The sequence below is a fragment of the Acinonyx jubatus genome, chromosome D4, assembly GCF_027475565.1.
Source record: "Acinonyx jubatus isolate Ajub_Pintada_27869175 chromosome D4, VMU_Ajub_asm_v1.0, whole genome shotgun sequence".
Taxonomy (NCBI): domain Eukaryota; kingdom Metazoa; phylum Chordata; class Mammalia; order Carnivora; family Felidae; genus Acinonyx; species Acinonyx jubatus.
Window position 1 is genome coordinate 1,716,428 of NC_069391.1, and position 19,228 is coordinate 1,735,655.

General features: G+C 64.5%; 1 protein-coding gene across 5 annotated transcripts in view; it reads left to right on the forward strand.

Annotated features, from left to right (window-relative positions):
- NACC2 (NACC family member 2) overlaps window positions 1-12,318 on the forward strand; it is a 70,954-nt gene extending 58,636 nt beyond the window's left edge. For 4 of the 5 annotated variants that reach the window (XM_053204380.1, XM_053204381.1, XM_053204382.1 and 1 more), the window contains 4 exons: window positions 3,341-3,505; window positions 5,517-5,622; window positions 5,968-6,065; window positions 7,361-11,807. In XM_053204380.1, coding sequence (XP_053060355.1) covers window positions 3,341-3,505; window positions 5,517-5,622; window positions 5,968-6,065; window positions 7,361-7,866 — 875 coding nt within the window. In that variant the 3' untranslated portion in view covers window positions 7,867-11,807. Of the gene's footprint in view, window positions 1-3,340; window positions 3,506-5,516; window positions 5,623-5,967; window positions 6,066-7,360 lie in introns of all 5 variants that reach the window. The other variant, XM_027051774.2, reaches the window with a different exon arrangement.
- Window positions 12,319-19,228: the final 6,910 nt, after the last annotated feature.

Sequence of the window (19,228 nt, forward strand, 5' to 3'; positions counted from 1 at the left end):
TCTGTCCGGTGATCCGAGGGAAACTCTGCCTGTCCTTGGTTGCAACTGCCCCTTTGGCCCAGATCAGCTACTGTTCTGGATCATTCCGTAGAGGCCTTTTGACCAGGACTCACCTTTCCTACAGGGAGAGCAATTACTCACCTCTCGGGACAAACACCTAATTGCTCTTCACTTTCATGTGCTTCTCTCCAAATTCCATGGGCCCAAAATATTCGGAGCCCATGGTCCTGGAGACTGGAGCTGTTGCTGGTTGAAAACGAGGCCGTTGATGGTGAGGGTGGTGGTTCCGCCGCGGTGGCCAGTCCCCGAGTGACCTCAGTGTGATCCGTGGGTCCGTCTGCGGGCTGCCGTGTCCCTGCCCACAGCCCACCGAGGGGCCTCCCGCCAGCCCCCCAGTCAGGGACGCCTGCCGAAGGCCACGGGGACATGCGAGGGGCCCCGTGCACGCTCTCCCAGGCTCCCAGAACCTGGTCGTAAGCTGCCCCCTCCTCTCCCTGGGAGGAGGAGACTTGGGGCCCGGGGAAGGGGCAGGGGCAGGGAAGGCTTTGGGCGCACCTTTCCAGATGAGCCACCACGCGGGTTCAGGTATTTTTAGCTGGCGCAGTATCCGCGCTAGGCAGAGCAGAAATAGAAGAGGCTGTTCTGGGTGTTCTGGATCTGCTAGTCTCTGGCTCTCCGGAGCTGGGCTGGGGGCCGGGGGCCGGGGGCTGAGGCGGGGGTCCGGGGGTGGGGGCTCGGGTGGGGGGCGGGGGCGGGGGGCTGGTGGCCGGGGTTGGGGGGTAGGGGGCTTGGGGCTTGGGGCCGGGGGCCGGGCCGGGGGTGGGGGCCGGGGGTGGGGGCCGGGGGCGGGGACTGGGCGCCGGGGGTGGGGGGTTGGGGGGTAGGGGGCGGGGGGCTGGTGGCCGGGGATGGGGGGTTGGGGGGTAGGGGGCCGGGGGCGGGGGGCAGGGGCGGGGGCGGGGGGGGGGGGGCCGGGGCCGGGGTGGGGGGCTGGGGCTGGCGCTGGGGCGGGTCGGGGGGCAGGCGAGAGGAGCGGAAACAACTTCTGCTGTTTGGAGAAACACGGCAGGCTGCGTTGTGGACGCCGTTATTTCTGTTGGTGAGCGATCTTTATGTAAATGCCGCGGCGCTGGCTTTGGCTCTGCGTCTGCGTGTGTAATCACAGCAGGCCGTGGGGGGGGCGGGGGCGGGTAATTATGTTTTAAAATACCACCCGGGTTGTTTTTCCTGTGCTCCCTGAGCCCCCGGGTATGCCAGGTTTGGAAGGTTCTCTGTTGCTCTCGGCTCATCTGCCCCCACCCGCGTTCCCCACACACACCTGGTGGGAGGTGCCTCCCGTTCCCCAGAGCGACTGCCCCCCCCCCACTTGAGCCCTGATCTGGGGGGTGAGGGGGTGCTGGGTTAGGGTTAGGGTTAGGGGGGCTCTCATGTGGCTCCAGGAGGCTGGTCCCCACCACCCCCCCGACGGGAGCTTGAGGCTGCCGGGTTCTGGCCGCTTGGGGGTGAGGGTCTGCCCAAGACGCCTCCTTGCCACCCTGTCTCCTGAAGCCCCTTGGCAGCAGCCCCCGTGTGGCTTTCCCAGGTCTGTGGCCCGGCCCAACCTGGCACCTGCCACAGTGAGGCCAGGTGCTGAATTTTCCTGGGACCCCCTAAGCGGGGATGGGTCACAATGCGGAGGGGACAGGACCACTGCTGCAGCCTGAGTGGCCAGCTGTCCCTGCCTGGAGCCTGATGGAGAGCAGGTTCCAGCCTGGGCTGGGCACTATAAGGTTCTACAGCCACCTCCTCTGGCCCAGGAGCCACTAAGGCTTCTACAGAGAACTGGTGTCCTTGACCACGAGGGCCCAACCCTGAGTGACCCTCTGAGCAGCCTGAGGCCCTTGCCGGCATGCAGACCTTGCCCCTGTGTCTGGGTGGCTGAGGGCGGGCTGGGCCGTGCTCTCTGCCAGCTGTGTGGGGGAGTCCCCTGCCCCGGACCAGCTGTGATTTCTCAGTGACGGCAGCTGACCGGGAGCAGGTGGCCCTCCTGGGAGGTGACCCAGAGTGGCCCATGTGCTGGGGACACAGGGTGAGGGAGGCGGGGTGAAGCGTGCCGGGCTGGTGGCAGCATGTGTGTGGCAGGGGGCTTTGCCCTGGAGCCCTGCCCCGTGCAGAGGCCCTTCACTGACCTTGTGATGAGCGTGCGGCTTGTGTGGCTGCTGGGGTTGGGGGGCAAGGAGACCAGGGGGCTGCAGGGAGATGGGGGAGGATGTGGGGCTGGACTTGGGGGCACCTACTTAAGGGGTCTTGGGACACAAAGCCTGGTGGGGCTCAGTCCTCTCCACCACGGGAGCCTCCGTGCGGCGTCTGTCCCCACCCAGCCTGGCTACCTGATGAGCCCCCGACGGGGCATCCTCTGAGGGCCTCTCCTTGCCCCCCCAGCACCTGGACGGCACTCGGTGTGGCTGGTGCCCAGTAGACTCAGGGCCTTCATGAGCACTAGCGGGGGAGCCCCACCCCGGCCTTGAGAGACTGGCCAGAGGGCCTGTATCCAAGCCAGGGAGGGGGGGGGGGGGGGCCTCGGGAGGGGAGGGGAGGGGGGAGGACAGTGGCCTTCACGTCCAGCTGCTCTTATGCTCCCGTGTGGCTTGGGGACATCAGAGGGGGCTCAGCCCCTGCCCCATCGTAGCTGCAGGTTCGGTGAGCTCAGGGACCCTGACTGTCAGCTGGCAGTGGTTTGTCAGGAGCATTCCCAGACCACCTGGAGGGCTGGAGGTGCCCTGGGTGCCCTGCCCGACAGTGCCACTGCCCAGCTTTACTGCTGGCAGGTACTTACGGAACTGTCTCTCGTCCCGGCAGCATGGCACAGCCTCCGCGAAGCGCCCACTGGCAGGCAGAGGCCCTGTGTGCCCCCACCTGTGGAATGGGACCGCCCCAGCAACCAGGCCAGGGGCACAGTGCAGGCCCTATGCGCTCCAGGCCTGCACTCCACCCGGCAGAGTGCCCGATGAGACCTCGGGGCCAGCCCGGCTGCCCTCCGACCAGCCCCTTGCACGTGCCATCCTGAGCCCTCAGTCCTGCCTGATCTGCAGGCCTGTGTCTGGTGGGCACCTCCCGGGCCCTCAGAGCTTGTTCACAGGTCTGGGTGGGCATCCCTCCCTGCCTTCTTCCCTTCACTTTTCCACTCTGGTCCTCCCTGCAGAGGTCAGGGTGAGGTGGGCAGGGAGAGAGTGGGGAGGGCACGGAGGCCGGGAGGGAGCAATCGAGCCCACCCTGGAGGGTCTGACCCGAGCCTGGCTGGGCAGGATCTCCATCTCCGTGCCTGAGAGCACCCCTAACCAGATCGGGTCTGTGTCCGCAGTGCAAGAGAAACCAGAACCCATGCCGCTGGAGAGCCGCTCCTGTGTCCTCATCCGCCGCGACCTGGTGGCGCTGCCCGCCAGCCTCATCAGCCAGATCGGGTACCGCTGTCACCCCAAGCTCTACTCAGAAGGGGACCCTGGCGAGAAGCTAGAGCTGGTGGCAGGTGAAGTGCCCCTCCCCGCCCTGTCTATTGTGTGCAGATGCCCTCGTTTACTTTCTTTCCTTCAGAGCTCTGAACAATGTACTCATCACTAATCAGTCAAAAAAAAAAAAAAAAAAAAAAAAAAGAACATCTTAAATTTTCTCTAATTTCCTTTTAGGAGAATGTGTCATTAAGAGGAGTTATTCAATTGAATTAATTTAGCATTTTAATTGAATCCCCTGGGCTGGTCGCGCATCTGATTGGCAGGGGCTGCAATCACGATTGTGTTTTAATTTAGGTGGCAGATAAAACCAAATCGAATACAGCGCACAGGCCCCCCTCCCCCAAGTCCCAGAGCGCCCCATCGCTGCGCTGACGGGTAGCGACCGAGGCTCCAGACGCAGGTCCGAGTCAGAAACGGAATTCTGCAAAAGCGAACGACACAGTAGAGTCCGAAAGCCCATTAGGGCCGGGTGCCTTTGTCAGAAATACTTATCTTTTCGACATGAGGATGCATCTGGCCTCGCAGGCCCCTCGTAGATTTCTAAGGCTCTTCACAGGGAAGACAGAAGATGCTGCCGTCACCCTCGGCGGGGAGGTGGAGCCATTTGTCACCCTCGCTAGGGAGGTGGAACCATTTCCCAGGAGTCTTCCTGGTTGGCCGGGGGAGCCCCTAACAGGCTGGCCAGGACCCATGGGCTCCTTCCCTCCCTCCAGTGCTGGCGTGGACCTTCTGTGAGCTTCTGCCCACCCACCCCCCCCCCCCTGCCAGTCCTGTTGGGCACTCCTGACCACCACGCCCTGGGCAGCATCATAGGGTTCTGCCTGAGCTGTCCCCTCTGCTGGGAGCCACTGTCCAAACAGGCAACCTTAGAACAGGGCGGAGAGGGGTGGCTTTGCCTTTCAGCTAACAGCCTGTCGGGTTTGGGGTTGGGGGCGGGGGCCAGGGCTGGCCACCATCCCTGGCCCAACGCAAGCTGGATATCAGGTTCCCAGGCCCCACTGTGTCCCAGCCCCCCCTTTACAGGTTTCCCCACAATGAGGGGGTGTCCCCCGTGTGGCTCAGAGTGACCTGCTCTGCTGTTGGGTTGGAGCCTCTGCAGACAGGAGCGGGGTGGCCCTCAGGGACACCTGGAATGCTGTGGCTGAGGACCGTCAGGCCACACTGACCCGACGCCCCCGGCGGTGGTCTCCATCCAGAATCACGTGTCTGTTTAAACAGTGGGCCTAGGCTCCCCCGGAGACCTGGCCCGTGGAGGGAAGCCAGCCCCAGGCCGCCCAGCTGGGGACCCACACGCAAGAACACCTCCTCGTGTCTTCCTTCCACCCTGCCCCCCGAGAAAGGAGCCCCCCCCCTTGTCTTTTTCACAAGATTCAGCACGTGATCTGTGACAGCTGGGGTCACAGAGGCCTGAAGGAGACTTCAGGAGGCCCCAGAGCCCGTTGGGATTTACTGCACTGTTGTCTCAGGGGGTCAGGGGCACCGTCCGGTGCGGGCTCCTTTCTCTGCAAGCAGCGTCCGTTAAATGGAGGCCACCCCACGCTCTGAGCAGTGTGTCCTCTGTGGCTTGGCCCGCGCCCTGCTGGGCCCCTGGGCCTTGCCAGGTTTCTTTGGGGTAAACAGTACCGTGTGGGCTCACTGCCCCCACCCCTGCCCTGAGCTGGCAGCGCCCCTCCCCCCACAGGCACAGGGCCGGGTGACCTCCAGAACTCCAGGCCCCAGCACTGCCCGAGGTGCTTCGGTTTGGGGGAAGGGATAGAGAGGCGAGGAGCGTTGCCCAAACCCTGGGCTGAGCAGAGAAAACCCCTGAGGCTGCCAGGGTGATCTGGGGACACGTGGCCAAGGCTGCCTCCTCCAGGTGACAGGGCACGCCCTGGGGTGCTGCACCCAGAAGTCGGGTGGCCTTGCGCCGCTCCCCACACCCCCCTGTGCACCTGCTCTGGCCCCAGGAGCCTCCCGGGGAGGTCCTGGCCTTGGGCTGTGTGGGTGGGGAGGCCGAGCGCCTCACTCTTCTGTGTCTGGTGCTCACAGGCTCTGGCGTCTACATCACACGAGGTCAGCTGATGAACTGCCACCTCTGCGCAGGGGTGAAGCACAAGGTCTTGCTGAGACGGCTCCTCGCCACCTTCTTTGACAGGTGGGTCCCTGGGCAGGTGCAGAAGCCTCGAGGGTCTCCTGTGGCTGACGCCTCTCGCGTGTGAGGCCCCCACCTTACTGACTTCACACTTGGGTGTCGGCCTGGGGACTGTGGAGGTGAGGGAGGGGGGCCCTGGGTCTGGGGAGGGCTGTGGACCACCCCCCCCTCTAAAACAAAGACCTACGTGCTTCACTTCACGGGTGGGTCAGAAGGTGGCGGGCCTGTTCCCCACCCCTGCACCCTTGGAAGTCAGGAGCGGCACAAGGCGGGGGGCAGGTAGACTTCTGGGTGGGAAAGTCCCATTCCCATGGCACCTCTGACTACCCCCCGCCCCCCCACCGCCAGGAACACACTGGCCAACAGCTGTGGCACCGGCATCCGATCGTCCACTAGTGACCCAAGCCGCAAGCCTCTGGACAGCCGGGTCCTGAATGCTGTGAAGCGTAAGTGGACGGGGTCTCCCGGGTCGGGGGCGCAGGAGCGGCGGGGTCCCCCGGGAACCCCGGCCAGGGCGGGCGGCCTCTCGCCGGCACCAGGCTGGCCCTGCAGGGCTGGGGGGAAAGAGAAAAGAACAGCTCTCAGGAGCCAGGTCTCGAGGTGCTAACGTTCTTGGTAGGTTTCCAAGCATGATGGATTCAGCTGCGTGCGAAACTATTTTAATATGTGAAATAGATCTAATTTTCCTTTTTGAACAAAACCCCTTATTTACATTTCGAGGTTATTTTGAGCCTTTGCCATCTGCTTGCTGGCTCCTGCCTCCCGCTCCTGGGCGCGTGGGGGCGGAGCCGGTCCATCTCCGCAGCCGACTGCTGCCCCCCGGCCCCAGCCCCGGCCCCGGGAGGAGCCCACCCGCTCCGATCGGGCCAGACGGGCCGAGAGCCGGCCCTCCTGCGGCCGGCGGCTCACGAGACACTGTCTTACTTCCTTGCTTGGAAAACATCTCTTGTGAGGCTAATTCTGTTTTAGAGCAAAGAGGGGCCTTTGTGGTGGATAATGGGAGTCCCAAAGCGTGCAGTGCCAGCGGGGCTCCGGGAAGAGGCCGGGAGGTGTGCGGCCGATGCTGGTGTGAGGGGCTCGCCCTGGGGACCGGGCTCCGGCTCCCAGGTGGCTTGCAGAGCGGGGTCCTGTGGCTCCCCAGTGGAGGACCAAGGAGAGGCTCGGCACTGTTTTCAGTGATGACGGATGCGGCCACCGGGGCTCACTTCCTCCCGGCGCGGGCTGGGCCGAGGGCAGGTGCTGACCGGCTCCGCCTGGCTCCTTGTCCAGACCGTGAGGAAGTGCCTCTGACGAGCAGGTGCCGAGGGCTGCCTGCCCTCCCTGCCCTGACTCCCCTTCTGGCCAGGGCAGGGTTACCCATCAGGCTTGTCTGAGCAGGTCTGGGACCCAGGGTGGGTGGGGCAGCGGTAAACGAGGCCCAGAGATGCCAGGGACCTGCCCAAGGCCACACAGCCAGTGGGTGCTCAGGGAGGTACCACGGCCTTGTGTCCCGATGCCAGTTGTCCCGAGGGAGCAGGGCAGGGTCTCCAGGACTGGAGTGGAGAGAAGGGTGACCCCCTGTCCTCAGGCTGAGGCCAGAAGAGGCCTGGGGGGCCATGAGGTCTCTGGAGGCCCCCAGCCATGCGCCCACTGGCTCAGGAGTGGCCACTCCAGCAAATAAGTGCCCTGACCCCGGGGCTGGTGGGGCCCCTCGGGAGGCGGGGGTCACTCAGCCCGTGCCCCCGCACCCCTGTGCTCGCAGTGTACTGCCAGAACTTCGCCCCCAGCTTCAAGGAGAGTGAGATGAACGTGATCGCCGCCGACATGTGTACCAACGCCCGCCGCGTGCGCAAGCGCTGGCTGCCCAAGATCAAGTCCATGCTGCCCGAGGGCGTGGAGATGTACCGCACGGTCATGGGCTCCTCGGCCGCCGGCCCACCCCTCGACCCCGACTTCCCGCCCGCCGCGGCGCAGGTGTTCGAGCAGCGCATCTACGCGGAGCGGCGGGCCGACGCCGCCACCATCGTGGCTCTGAGGACTGACGCCGTGAACGTCGACCTGAGCGCCGCCAACAACCCCGCGTTCGAGGCCGGCGAGGAGGCGGACGGGGCGGGCTCCGTCATCCAGGAGGTGGCCGCGCCCGAGCCGCCGCCCGCGGCCGCCCAGAGCCCCCCGCAGCCCTTCGAGCAGGGCGGCACCAGCTCCAGCCGGCCGCAGACGCCCGCGGCGGCCCGGAGACAGGAGGCGTCCTACGCAGGGACCTTGTAGAGGAGCCGCCGGCCCGCGGGACGGTTTTCCAGCTGCTTGCATGCGTTACTAATACAACAAATGTGATCAAGCCACTTACCTACGGAACTGCTACTGTTGCCTGAAAAAAATGTGATTTTTATCCTGCTTGTATTTAAAGTTGATGAAGGAAACACACGCATTCGATATACTGTAAGGACGAGTCCGCCGGTGACCTCGCGAGGAAGGTCCCAGGGCCCCTTTTGATACCTGCGAGGTTAGCCTCCAGGCTGTGGCCCCGCCCCCCGCCCCACCCCCACCCCTCGCGGGGGCGGGGACGGGGACGGGAGCCTGGGGGAGGGGAGAGGGGGGGTCCGCCTGCCCTGCCTCCCCGCCCTGCCCGCCCCTTCTGCCCAGGGGGCCTGGGTGTGGGGCACGCGCCCCCTGACACTCACTGCTCACCGCCCTGGGGCCAGGGGCCAGGGGCCAGGGCTGGGCCTCCGGGGGCCAAACTCCTCTGGTTTTCCTTCTTCCTGAGACTCGGGGGTCAGGCCTTCCGGGTCCACTGTGTGCGTGGGGTGTGGGAGCGCGTGAGAGCGTGTGTGCGTGTGAGTGTGTGTTTGAGCGTGTGCGGGGGCAGCGGGATGGGCCGCCCACAGGAGGAGGCAGGGTTCCGGCATCTCTGTCCTCCCACCCTGTGCCCGTGGGCTCCCCTGGTCCCCCAGCTCCTTGGTCCTTGGTGCACCGGGGCCCCACAGGCTGGGCCAGCTGCCATGAGCGCCCGCGGGCTCCCGCCCGCCACCTGCCATCCTGTGGGGCGTGGCTACGGCCCTGGTGCCGCCCCACAGCCCTCAGCCACGTTGGGATTACGTTTGTCTGTTTATTTGTTTTTGTCTTAATTCAGATCTATTTCATGTATGGTTTGAAAATTTTCAGACCCAAAAGAGCAAAAAATTAGGGAGGATTTGGTGTCCCTGCCTCCAACCCACTGTGGCGGGGGGCTGGGTCATCTGTATCCGGGTCCCGCCCGGCCCTGGGTCGCACCTCCCTCCTGTGCAGAGCAGGGCCGTCGCAGGGAGACGCAGCCGGGGCAAGTGACACAGGAGGGTGCTGCGAGCCCTGCTCGGGAGGAGGCAGAGGCCAGGCCGGGCTGGAGTGGGTCCCCGTTTTGTGCTGCAAACCCTGGGGTGTGCGCCTCTGCGGCTGTGGGTGTGCGCGGGTGGGGGGAGCAGTAGGGGTGCAGTCTGGAATGCACGGCAGGGTGCACGGAGGAAGGGCCCCTAGAAGTTGCTGGAAGGCTCACTTTGAAGTTGAGTTGCTGTGTTTTGGTGAGGGAGGGCCCGGGCTGCATGGAGCACTCAGGTGGCCACTTTGTCCAGGGGCTTCCTTCCTTCCGAGCCCCAGGCAGCCGGTAGGCCAGACCGGAGACACCCCTGGGTTTCCGGACCTGAAGGGGTCTGTTGGACCCCTCCCCTTCCCTCGCACTCTCCCCACCCCCGACTGGGTGCAGATTAGGCCCACCTGCCTGCGTGTGCCTGTAGGTGTCCCTGCCCGGGACCCACAGAGCTGAGCCTCCCCCAGCTGCGGGCGGCCTGCAGGGGCTTAGGCCCCTTTCCACTGAGGGTCCTACTGACTGCTGCCCTGTGTGGAGAGGCCCTGGGGGAGGCTTGGGGAGGGGGCTCCCTGCACGGAGCCTCCAGCCTCCTCCAGCCGGCCCAAACATGTGCCCACCCTCCAGAAAGATCTGATGGCTCCCGGAAGAGGGGTGGGGGGACCTTGGGCAGGCACGGGGGAGCTGATCGCAGCCCCTGTGCCCCAGACCAGGGTGGTCCGGGCCTGGAGGTTGGGGCCCCGAACCCACCGCCTGGCCCCGAGATACGCCTCTCTCTCTGCCACCTCCTCCCCCCCCCCGACTTGGGCCCAGGTAGGGTTGGCTCTGTGTGAGCCCCTCAGGACCTGGCCCTCCTGGGACTGCGAGAAGGCCTCCCCCCAGCATCCTCAGGCGGCGCCTGGGGGGTGGGGGTGGGGATGGGTAAGGCTGACCCCCATCCCCCCATCCCCCCTGCAGCTCCCCTTCCTCACCCCAATGTGCACTTTAATTTGACCATCCCTGAGGACCCTGGGGAGATGGCCAGCCCGCCCCGGCCGTCAGCAGAAGGGCTCGCTCGCTCTCCCTCTCTCCCCTCTGGTCCAGAGTGGGAGCGGCCCCCGACCCGAGGCCAGGTCACGCAGGGGTGCACTGGCCCGGTGGGGGCAGTGGCGCCTGCACAGAGAAGGCCTGACCGCCACTCAGGCCAGCACAATGTCCCGCGACCTCTGTCCCCTAATTGTTCATAACCGCCGTCTGTTTTGTTCTGGGTAAGGAAGGCAAGAGCTATGGGTGAAACTTTAATACTTCAATGTGAATGGGTTCTGAGCTCCCCCTGTGCCCCGGGCGGGCCAGGCCGAGCGTTTTGCACTAAAGTGTCCCGCGGTGGACGTGGGTCCGGAGCGTTTGCAGACGGGCATGGCTGATGATTGTATCTGCCGGGGCGCTCCCTCCGCGTCCTGAATGTTCCGCGGGGCGGGCGGCGGTGGGCCTGGGCTCGGAGGGGCCTTCCAGAGTGCCTTAGCATCTTCCAATCATTTTTCCCAAGGAAAACCAATTAAGAAAACCGGACCCTCCCCCTCCTCTGTTTACAAGACGGCTAATTCCTGTCCCGTGAGCGTGACCCTGACTCACCCAGACCCTGTAGACCGAGAGACAAGCCACTCAGTATTTATGACATTTCTGCACCTTTACTCCCAAGCTTGACTATTAGCAATATGCATACACTATGTAGAGTCTATTATAGAGCTAAGTTAGACCCGCGCCTTTTTGAGGAGGAGAGAAGGGACTGGACCCCGTCAGAGCGGACGTGGCGGGCAGCCGGCTGGGCGCCCATCCTCCCCCGGCGGACGGGCTGTGCCACAGGAGGCAGCTGGGACGGAGTGCAAAAGGTCCAGGAGAAGGGACGGGTAGATGTGACAGATACTGTGAGCTGGCGGGGCCCCCCCCGGCCTGGCCGGGGCGCCTCAGTACTTGAATTCTGTCTTGTTTTCTGCACTGTGTCTGGTCTCACCCAGAGTTCTCTGTGGTTGCTTAACTTTGCGTTTGGTTCGATTGTCTTACCTTGCCCCTGAATGTGGCCGTGGCCGGGGATTAGAGGCCAGGGGAGATAGCTTCCCAGGTGCGGCCTGCAGCCCCTCTCCGGCTGCCGTGGTGCTGGCTGACCGTGGGCCTGGGGTTCACATCTCCTCCGCGCAAGCGAGGGAGCTTGCGTTTGTGTGGGCGTTTGTGTTTGGAGCTGGAAGGAAGGCAGAAGGGGTGGGGCGCGGCGGGGGGGGGGGGGGGGGGGGGCGGAGCCGGAGCATCTGCGGGGACTCTTGGTGTGCCCGGCCCTGACCTATTCCCTCCGAACGGCAGAACTTTCTAGCACCAGCCCAGTGCCACCCCCAGCCATTTACCGCCTAGACTCCCCTCAGATGGGTTATTTTTATGGAGGTGTCTTGATGCCCGCGGAAAGAGGCCGATGGCCCATTAACCGACCGAAAACTGCGAGAAAACCTCTGTTTGCCTCTCCCAGCAGTAAATCCTAAACACAGAATTGAGAGTTCATAGCTGTCTTGAGCTTTAACTACTGCGATGCATAGATGTGTCATCATGTCAGCCAGCCAGCTCCGAATACCCGCCACCCGCCACCGGGAGGTCGTTAGGGCTTGGTACAAGATGTTTCTAACATGGCAAAGGTTCTGGGTTCCGTTTGTTTGTTTGTTTTGTTTCTTCAAGAAAAAAAAATGAAAAGGAAAATTATGCAGAATCTGGAGCGTTCAGATTGGACAACCTGCTTGAATTCAGATCAACCCCTTCATTGTTAGCGTTTTGCACATGATTGTAATTTTTATGTCAAAAGAAGCCAAAACTTGCAATACTATTTTTAGCAGACAAAAAAAAAAAAAAAGAACTTAAGTATAAAATGTATAAATATTTTTGACTTGAACATGTGGATGGCACTGGGTGCAAACAGACCATTCATGCTTTGGACGGAATGTTTGGGAAAAAGAGCCTTTTGATAAAGGAGACTGTCGCCGCCACACGGTCTGGTGGGGGTTGTTAGGTAGTGCTGTAACTCACGACTGTTAATAAACGAATGAGATCACTGTCCCTGTGCCGTGGAGGAGGTCTGTTTCCTGAGCCCCGAGCTCCGTTCCAGCCCCGCAGGTGCGTCCTCTCTCCTTTCTGCTGCTACTCAGCAGAGTCAAGACTGTTGCTTTTTCGCCGTGGCTGACGCTGCACCGGTAACTCGACCCTACAGACACGTCCGCCGGCGACCGGGAAACCCAGGGCTTCTGTCGCGCTCAGAGCCGATTCGTGAGGTGGAAATCCGTTACAAACAAACAGAAGGATGTGATCGTTAATTGTATAGCGCTTTGTAAAATTCACATTTACGGAATAATAAAGTCAGTTCAAACCCAGCTGCCCGTACCTTGCTTGGTCAGTGCGACTGGGGAGACGCTGAGGAGCCAGGGAGAAGGCCGGCTGCTGGGCAGGTGACCCAGTGACTCGGGGCGCCCTCAGGACCCAGGATCCCCAGGTGGGGGAAGGGCCATCCCCAGGCTCCGTGCCCACGGGCCCCCCCGCCCCGGGGGGGTTATGTGCTTGTGGGAGGGCTCCGGGCTGAGCTGGGAGGGGCTCCTTTCCTTTTTGTGGTCTGGCAGCTGGGAAAGCCGCCTCACCTGGCTCACCTGCCTGCCACCCGCCAGGAGACGGCTACGGCCGGCTGTACCCCGGCCACCTCCTCCTGGGCCGGGCCTGCCCCCAGGTGGACAGAGGGGGGATTGCAAATGGACAGCAGGTCCCCCCGGCCGGACTGGGAGCCCCCCGGTGTCAGGGGGGACACTCCCATCTCCCAGCCGTCTCTGGAACTGTCCCCCTCGGGCCAGCTCTGGACTGGGGTTCTCAGATTCACGCCTGGCAGCTCTCTGCCCCCTTTGTTTCTCTGCTGAGAGCTCGCCCTGAAACCAGGGCGCTGGGCAAGGGAGGCCGTGCCTCAGGGTGTCCCTGAGACCTGGACTGGGCCCTCGCACGTGCTTCCTGCACCCGGGCACCTGTGCGGCAGTCCCCCATCTTCTCATCGGCATCCCCGGTTCTTGCCCGGGCTGAGCCACGGGTGTATTTGCTGACTTGTTTATCGAGCTTCCCCGGGGGGTTGGGGGGGGGCCTGTAGGTCTGCTTCACGGTGGTGTCCCCAGAACGGGGTCCCCTGGAGCCACGGCCAGCACGGAACAGGCACAGAGTGTAAAATGGGCATACGTGGTTTTCAAATGGGTGCTCTACCCTGGGGACCCCTGCATCAGCAGGTACGCTGGCTTGGGTCAGCACATCATGCCGTCTCCCCCGGAATGCCCAAGGAGCCTGGCCCAGGCAGGGCTGGGGACCTGGGTGTGCCTGTGCCCACCCCACTGCCAAGCCCAGCTCTGGCCACCAGGACAGTGTGTCACTTCAGATCTTGTTTTCAGAGCTGTTCCCTGCCACCCCCAGTCCAGCTGACCAGCGTCCTCTCTGGCCCCTTCCTGCCGCGGCCTCACAGCTGCTGGACGTGCTGGAGATACCCCTCCTCTGGGCCGTGGGACACACACCTGGGAGGCCCCAAAGCCCCCTCACAGGCCTCCAGATGCCCCATCCGGGTGGTCTGGGGCCGACTGAGGCCCGTGTGCGGTGGGAGTGCGAGGAGGGTCCCGGCTTGGAACCCAGTTCGGAGGGGGGGACCCTGTGGCACGGGGACCCGCCTGGCCCAGCGTGTCCCAGTGTTTCAGGAGGAGGGGGAGCCCGGCACCTGCCGGCCTGTGCTCTGTCCCCTCCGGCCCCTGTCCTTCAGCGGCCTCCCTGCCCTTGCAGCCTCCACAGAAACTGGCTGAGGCATCAGAACCTCAGCCCCTCCTCTCAACCCTTTGTCCTGATCTGGGAGGGCGTGCAGTGTCAGCAGGCCCGAGGCTCTGCCCTGGAGCCCTTTGTCCTCCGCACAAAGGGTCCCAGCCCCGGGGACCGGGTGGTCCCGAGCCTGTGGAGGAAGGGCCCCGGGGTCCCCGCTATGCGCAGGCCAGGGTGAGGGCCCGGCCAGGGGGTGGGGTGGGGGGGCTGAGCAGGGAGGAGGGACGGCCCCGGGCGGGAGCCACACTGGTCACCTTTGTGCCAGCTCCCACTCGTTGATAAGCCCGGGTGGCGTATTCGTCACAACCCGCTCTGGATGGGCACCACCCCTCCCCGGAGGGGGCACGGAGGCCCTATGCCGTCACCCCACGCCATGCTGGCAGTGACCCAGCCCATCTGCTGCTGCTGAGGAGGCCTGGGGCGGCTCGGTCACAGCTCTGCGTTACGTCCGCTCGGTCAGGTGGCCCCAGAAGGGCCAGGTGGGAGGGTCCACTCAGCAGTGGACACAGACGCTTGTCCAAGGACCACGGAGGGATCTTCGTCGGGAAGGAAGGAGAACGGTGGGCAGGCGGGCCGCGGTTAGGGCCCTGGGCTGGGAGGGAGGGAACGGCTGGGGAGGAGGGACAGGGTGTTCAGATGCACCCAGCTCTCCGGTATGTCGGCCACCGAGGCACCCACGTGTCTGGGCACTCGGGGGACGGGCAGGGGGTGAATTGGGTGACGATGTCAACAGAGCTCCTGCTGTGAGAGTAGGGGTCACGGAGGCCGGGCTGCCTGGGCGGCCGAGGGCGGGGCGCGAGGCCATCCCCCGTGGGCGCTGCCTCTTGGGCCCCCCTGGGGTGACCAGTGCAGAGAGCTGGGCGGGGCCCCGGGAGCCTGCTAAGGACCGGGTGGGGACACATCAGGTGGCCTCAGTAGGGAATGCCGCAGAAGAGCAGGGGCTGGACGGGATCTCTGGCCCAGATCTGCCCTTCCCTTGTGGCCCACCTCCGGGGTCCCCGTCGTCTGAGGGAGGCTGTTCTGGGTGGGCCCGGGGTGTGGCAGGTTTGTGACTGGGAGCCTACGGAGAGAGGGGGCGGGGCGGGGCGGGCGCAGGGACCAACGGGGCAGTGTGGCCCAGACAGTGGCGGCCGTGGGGGTCTCGTCTGGGCCCCCCTCCCACACACACCGGGGAGGCAGGTCTCGCTGAGCAGAAGCTGGTCCCAGCCCCCTGGGACCCGTAACTGCCTAACTGCTCCGGACAGACAGGGAGCTGGGAGGTGGATGCCCTTGCCGCAGGGGGAGGGGCGCGGAGGCCCTGATTTCCAGGAAAGGCAGCCTGTTTCTCTCGGGCTGGCCATCAGGGGCCGGAGAGAGCAAGGCCTTGCCCAGCGCCAGCCAGGCTGGCACAGAGCCCACGTGCACGGCCTGGGGCTGCCCGGCTCCTGCCTCAGGTCCCTTTTCGCGTGAGGGACGGGCTGGTGCGGGGGTGTGGCTGTTTCCTGGCAAGGAGCCAGCCACGCTTGTCCCTCTGGCCTCCCCACAGTGGAGCAGGTTCTGGAAAAGGGCTTCCCCAGCAGCACTGGCACCTTGTTCGGGAGGCAGCTCTGCCTGGTCATGGAGGTTCCAGGGCGCCCCACGCTGGCACCCCAGACAAGCCACCCCTCGGGCCATACAGCTCTGTGGCCTTTGCCCTGCCCAGACCCTGGCCGGCCCTGGTCCTGGAGGGGGCAGAGGACAGAAGTTCACCCTCCAGGAAGAAGTCCTGGCCCCCAGCTGGGGGGCTGCACCGGGGCGGGAGGGGAGGAAGGTCACCCCTGGCGGCCGGCCGGGTGTTCACATCCAGCCCCCGCAGGAACAGTCGGTGAGGCCGGGGGTGGGGAACTTGACCTCCACAGACCCCGATGGTCTGGGTCTCCATCCTGAGCTGTTTTTGGAGCACCCCCACCCTCCCTCTAGGCGCTGGAGGCCTGAAACAGCTTGGGGCTGGGAGGGCATTTCCTGCCCTGAGGGAATTAGCGCCTCGTGGACCCCGAAACGCCTCCCTGCGACCGGGCCCTGCTTGCTCAGCTGTGCGATCCTTCATCCACCAGCCGCCCCCCACCGCCTCCGGGCCCCTGGTCCTCCACCCCCCCAGGGTGGCCTGCACGAGAGCCGATGATTTGAGACCTGGCTCGGAGCCCCGAACTGTGATATGGACGCACATGTTCCCACCTCCGGACCTCGGCTTCGGCCTCTGGGCTGCAGGGTCTCTGGGGCCCTCGCTCCAGGAGACCCCGAGTCCTCCCCACCTGCCTGAAAGCCAGAGCCGCTGGGCTCAGGTCTCTGGTGGGGAACTGCTTTGGCTACTTTTGTCACTACGAATGACACCCCCAAAAATCACAGCACACGCAGATGGCCAGGATCCCTGTGGGGACCTGAGGGGGCTGGGCTGGGGGAGGAACGCACCTGCTACCCCTGCGGGAGACCACACCGTACCTCGGGCCTCCCGGGGGTGGGGGTGGGGTTGAGCCTGACCCTGCTGACCTCTACAGGTCTGGTGCTCATGCAGGACTTCACTGAAGCCCCAACACAACCCTGTGAGGCGATCTCATTGTAGCCCCGTTTTTCAGACAGGGAAACTGAGGCTCAGAGGTGTTGAAGGGGTCTCCTCACCCCCACCACGAGGGGGGCCCTCAGCCCTTCCTCTGAGGAGGGAAGGAATGGGGCACCTGGCCTGGCCTGCCGGGTGACCCGGGGCTCTTTGAGGAAGGCGAGGGTTGAGGGGCCCAGAGCGGAAGTCACCTGCCTGGGTGGCCCCTGGGGTTGGGAGAGCAGGGGAGGGGCAGGCAGCCTGGCTCAGCGTCACCCCGAGGGGCTCCAACCTCCCAGGGGTGACAAGGAGCTTCGGAGACTCTTTCAGACAAAGAGGCTCCAGTCAGGCCGGTGGGCACTTTCCCCAATCAGGGTCCCCAGAGAAAAGGCAGGGGTGGTCCTAAGGTGCCAGCCTCGTGCCATAAGGTGGGAGCAACCCGAGTGTCGGTCGGAGGTGAGCGGGTCGAGCGGACCCCTCGGGGTCTGCGTGGACACAGAGGCAACCTCACGCTTTCCGGCCTGACCGCAGCCCCACCACCCAAAGAAACAGGGAGGGGAACTCACGACCCTGCACACGGCTGGCCAAGTCGGCTGGCCTCGAACGCCATTTCAGAAGCCAGACGGAGATTCCTGCTAAGGGTGTGCTGGATACCGGCCGGGCCCGGGCCAGCTCTGTCTCAGCTGTGACCCACACGGGTGCCCACCCCTATTCTGGCTGCGGCTCCTGGCTTCAGAGTTCTTGAAGCTTCAGCCGAGGGCCAGCAGGGAGTAATTGTGGTCTGGGGTGACGCTTTGAGGGGGACACTGTGACCGGCCACAGGAACTCTGAGAGCTCCCTCTTGGGGGGGGCCTCTGCATTCAGCCCCAGGGCCCCCATCACTTCCCGGAGCCCCCGCCCACAAGGCTCCCCGGTCTCTCGTGGGGAGGCCATCACCCGTGACCACACTCCCCACGCTCTGTAGCCTGCAGAGCCCGGGGCCAGCACAGGGGCGTGGCCGCGGCACACAGCCCCGCCCCCACGGAGGCCCACAGAGCCCCTGCCCACCTTCTCCCACACCAGGTCCTGAGAGCTGATGGGCTGTGGAGAGGGGCAGGTGCTCCCAGCTTTTTGCTTCCTGTGGTCACCCACACCACACAGGTGGGGAACTGAGGTCATATGGTGGGGGGTGGAGCTTGGGGCAGGGAGGGGTGGCCTCTGGCCCAGGACAGACTCTGACACTTGGGAAGCGGCTCCGGGCTTGGACTGGCTGCTTCTCTCCCGTGGCCAATACAGTGGGTTGAGAAGACAGGCCCAGCTCTTTGTCTGGGGACATTGGGCAAGGCAGTGGGGCGGGGAGGTGGGGATGGAGGGCAGAGGAGGAGGGGGGGCCTGGACTCCCCTCCTGGGGGCCCTGCAGGGGCTGAAAAGGGTCCCTCTGGGCTCAGAGACTGGCTGCAGGGGCTCTCGAGGTCTGTGTCTCCACACAGACCCTGGGCGGCCGCTGGGCCTCAGGACCCGACGCGCCCCTTCGAGAGCCCCCCCGAGGCCAGAGCTCCACACAGACCGGGGACAGCCTGGGCTGGAGGGCCGGTGCCCTGGGGCCTCCAGGGACTCTCGGCCACCCCAGTCCCAGGGGGCATGCCAGAAGGAGGGGTGCACCGCCCGGCGCCGGGCCCGGGAACGTCTCCAGGACAGAGCAGCAGAGCGCCTCCCGAAGGGGAAGCTGGACTTCGGTTGGAAGGGAACCATCAGGCCACCCGGGAAGATCAGGGGAGACCGGCAAGGCTGGGGGGGATATTTGGACCTGAAGCCAAAATGCTCGGGTGAGCCCAGCCTCGATCAGATGGGCTTTGCTGGAGACCCAGCCCTGGTGGGAATACAGAAGTGATTAGGCCTAAAAGCTCGGGCCATTTAGCTTTTATTCGATTGGCAGAGAGGCCCTCTGTGCCCTCTGCTTTTTGCCATTTGATTATATGTCTGTGCTCAAAATACGGTTCCTGGAACGTAGGCAGCAGGCAGGACTCACTGGAATGGAAATCAATTTGATTAGCGAGCAGTCGATTACCGTGAGGACCGAGGCTGTGATCCAGGCGGAAGCCGGCTCCACAAACATGGAACTTTCTGAACGCGCCTGTGTGGAGGGGCTCACTCCGGAGGGGCCGAGGCTGAGGTAGGCCAGGCCCGCCCGGGTGCTCGCGGGGCGGGAGGTGTAGCGGAGCTCTCCCTCCTCGGCCTCGGCATGTGCTTGACTCCCCTGGGCCTTGGCTTTCCCCTCCATGAAATGGGATCAGGCCGCTGCTGCCGGGAGGAGCTTGGGGCCTCAGAGGGGCCGTGCATGACGGAGAGTGAGTGCTGGCCGGGTGGGTTCTGTTCAGGCAGGAATCCGGTTCCCCGGCCGCACATACTCGGACCCCTGGAGGATGCCAGTGGGTGATTCTGTACCGAGAATCCAGGGAAAGCTGGTCCAGCAGCCAGAGCCAATTTCCTGAGAGACAGGGGAGGCCGAGAGCAGCCTGGGCCTGGCCACTCTGAACCTCAGTCTCGTCCTCTGTAAGTGGCACCTCTGTTCTGACCGTGTTCATCAGGCCTGCAGCACACTGCAGGAACACGGTCACTGCGGCCCCCCCTCTGGTCCTCCTCTGCTGAAAGCAGGAGTGTGAAGGGTCTGACCCTCAGCCTTCACACCTGCACGGAGTCGGGTGCCTCTCTGCACAGCCTTCTCCTGGGGATCCCTACAGCAGAGGCTGGGCCCGGCGCCACTGTGGCAGGGCCCAGGCACGTGCAGGCCCAGATCGGAGAGGCAGGCCTGTCTCTGGCCTTCTCCCCGTTCCTGCATCAGAGGCACACTGTGTCCCTGCTTCCCACACACAGCAGAGGGCAGCCCCAGGCTCCCTGGATAGGCCTGGCACAGTGTGGGCCCT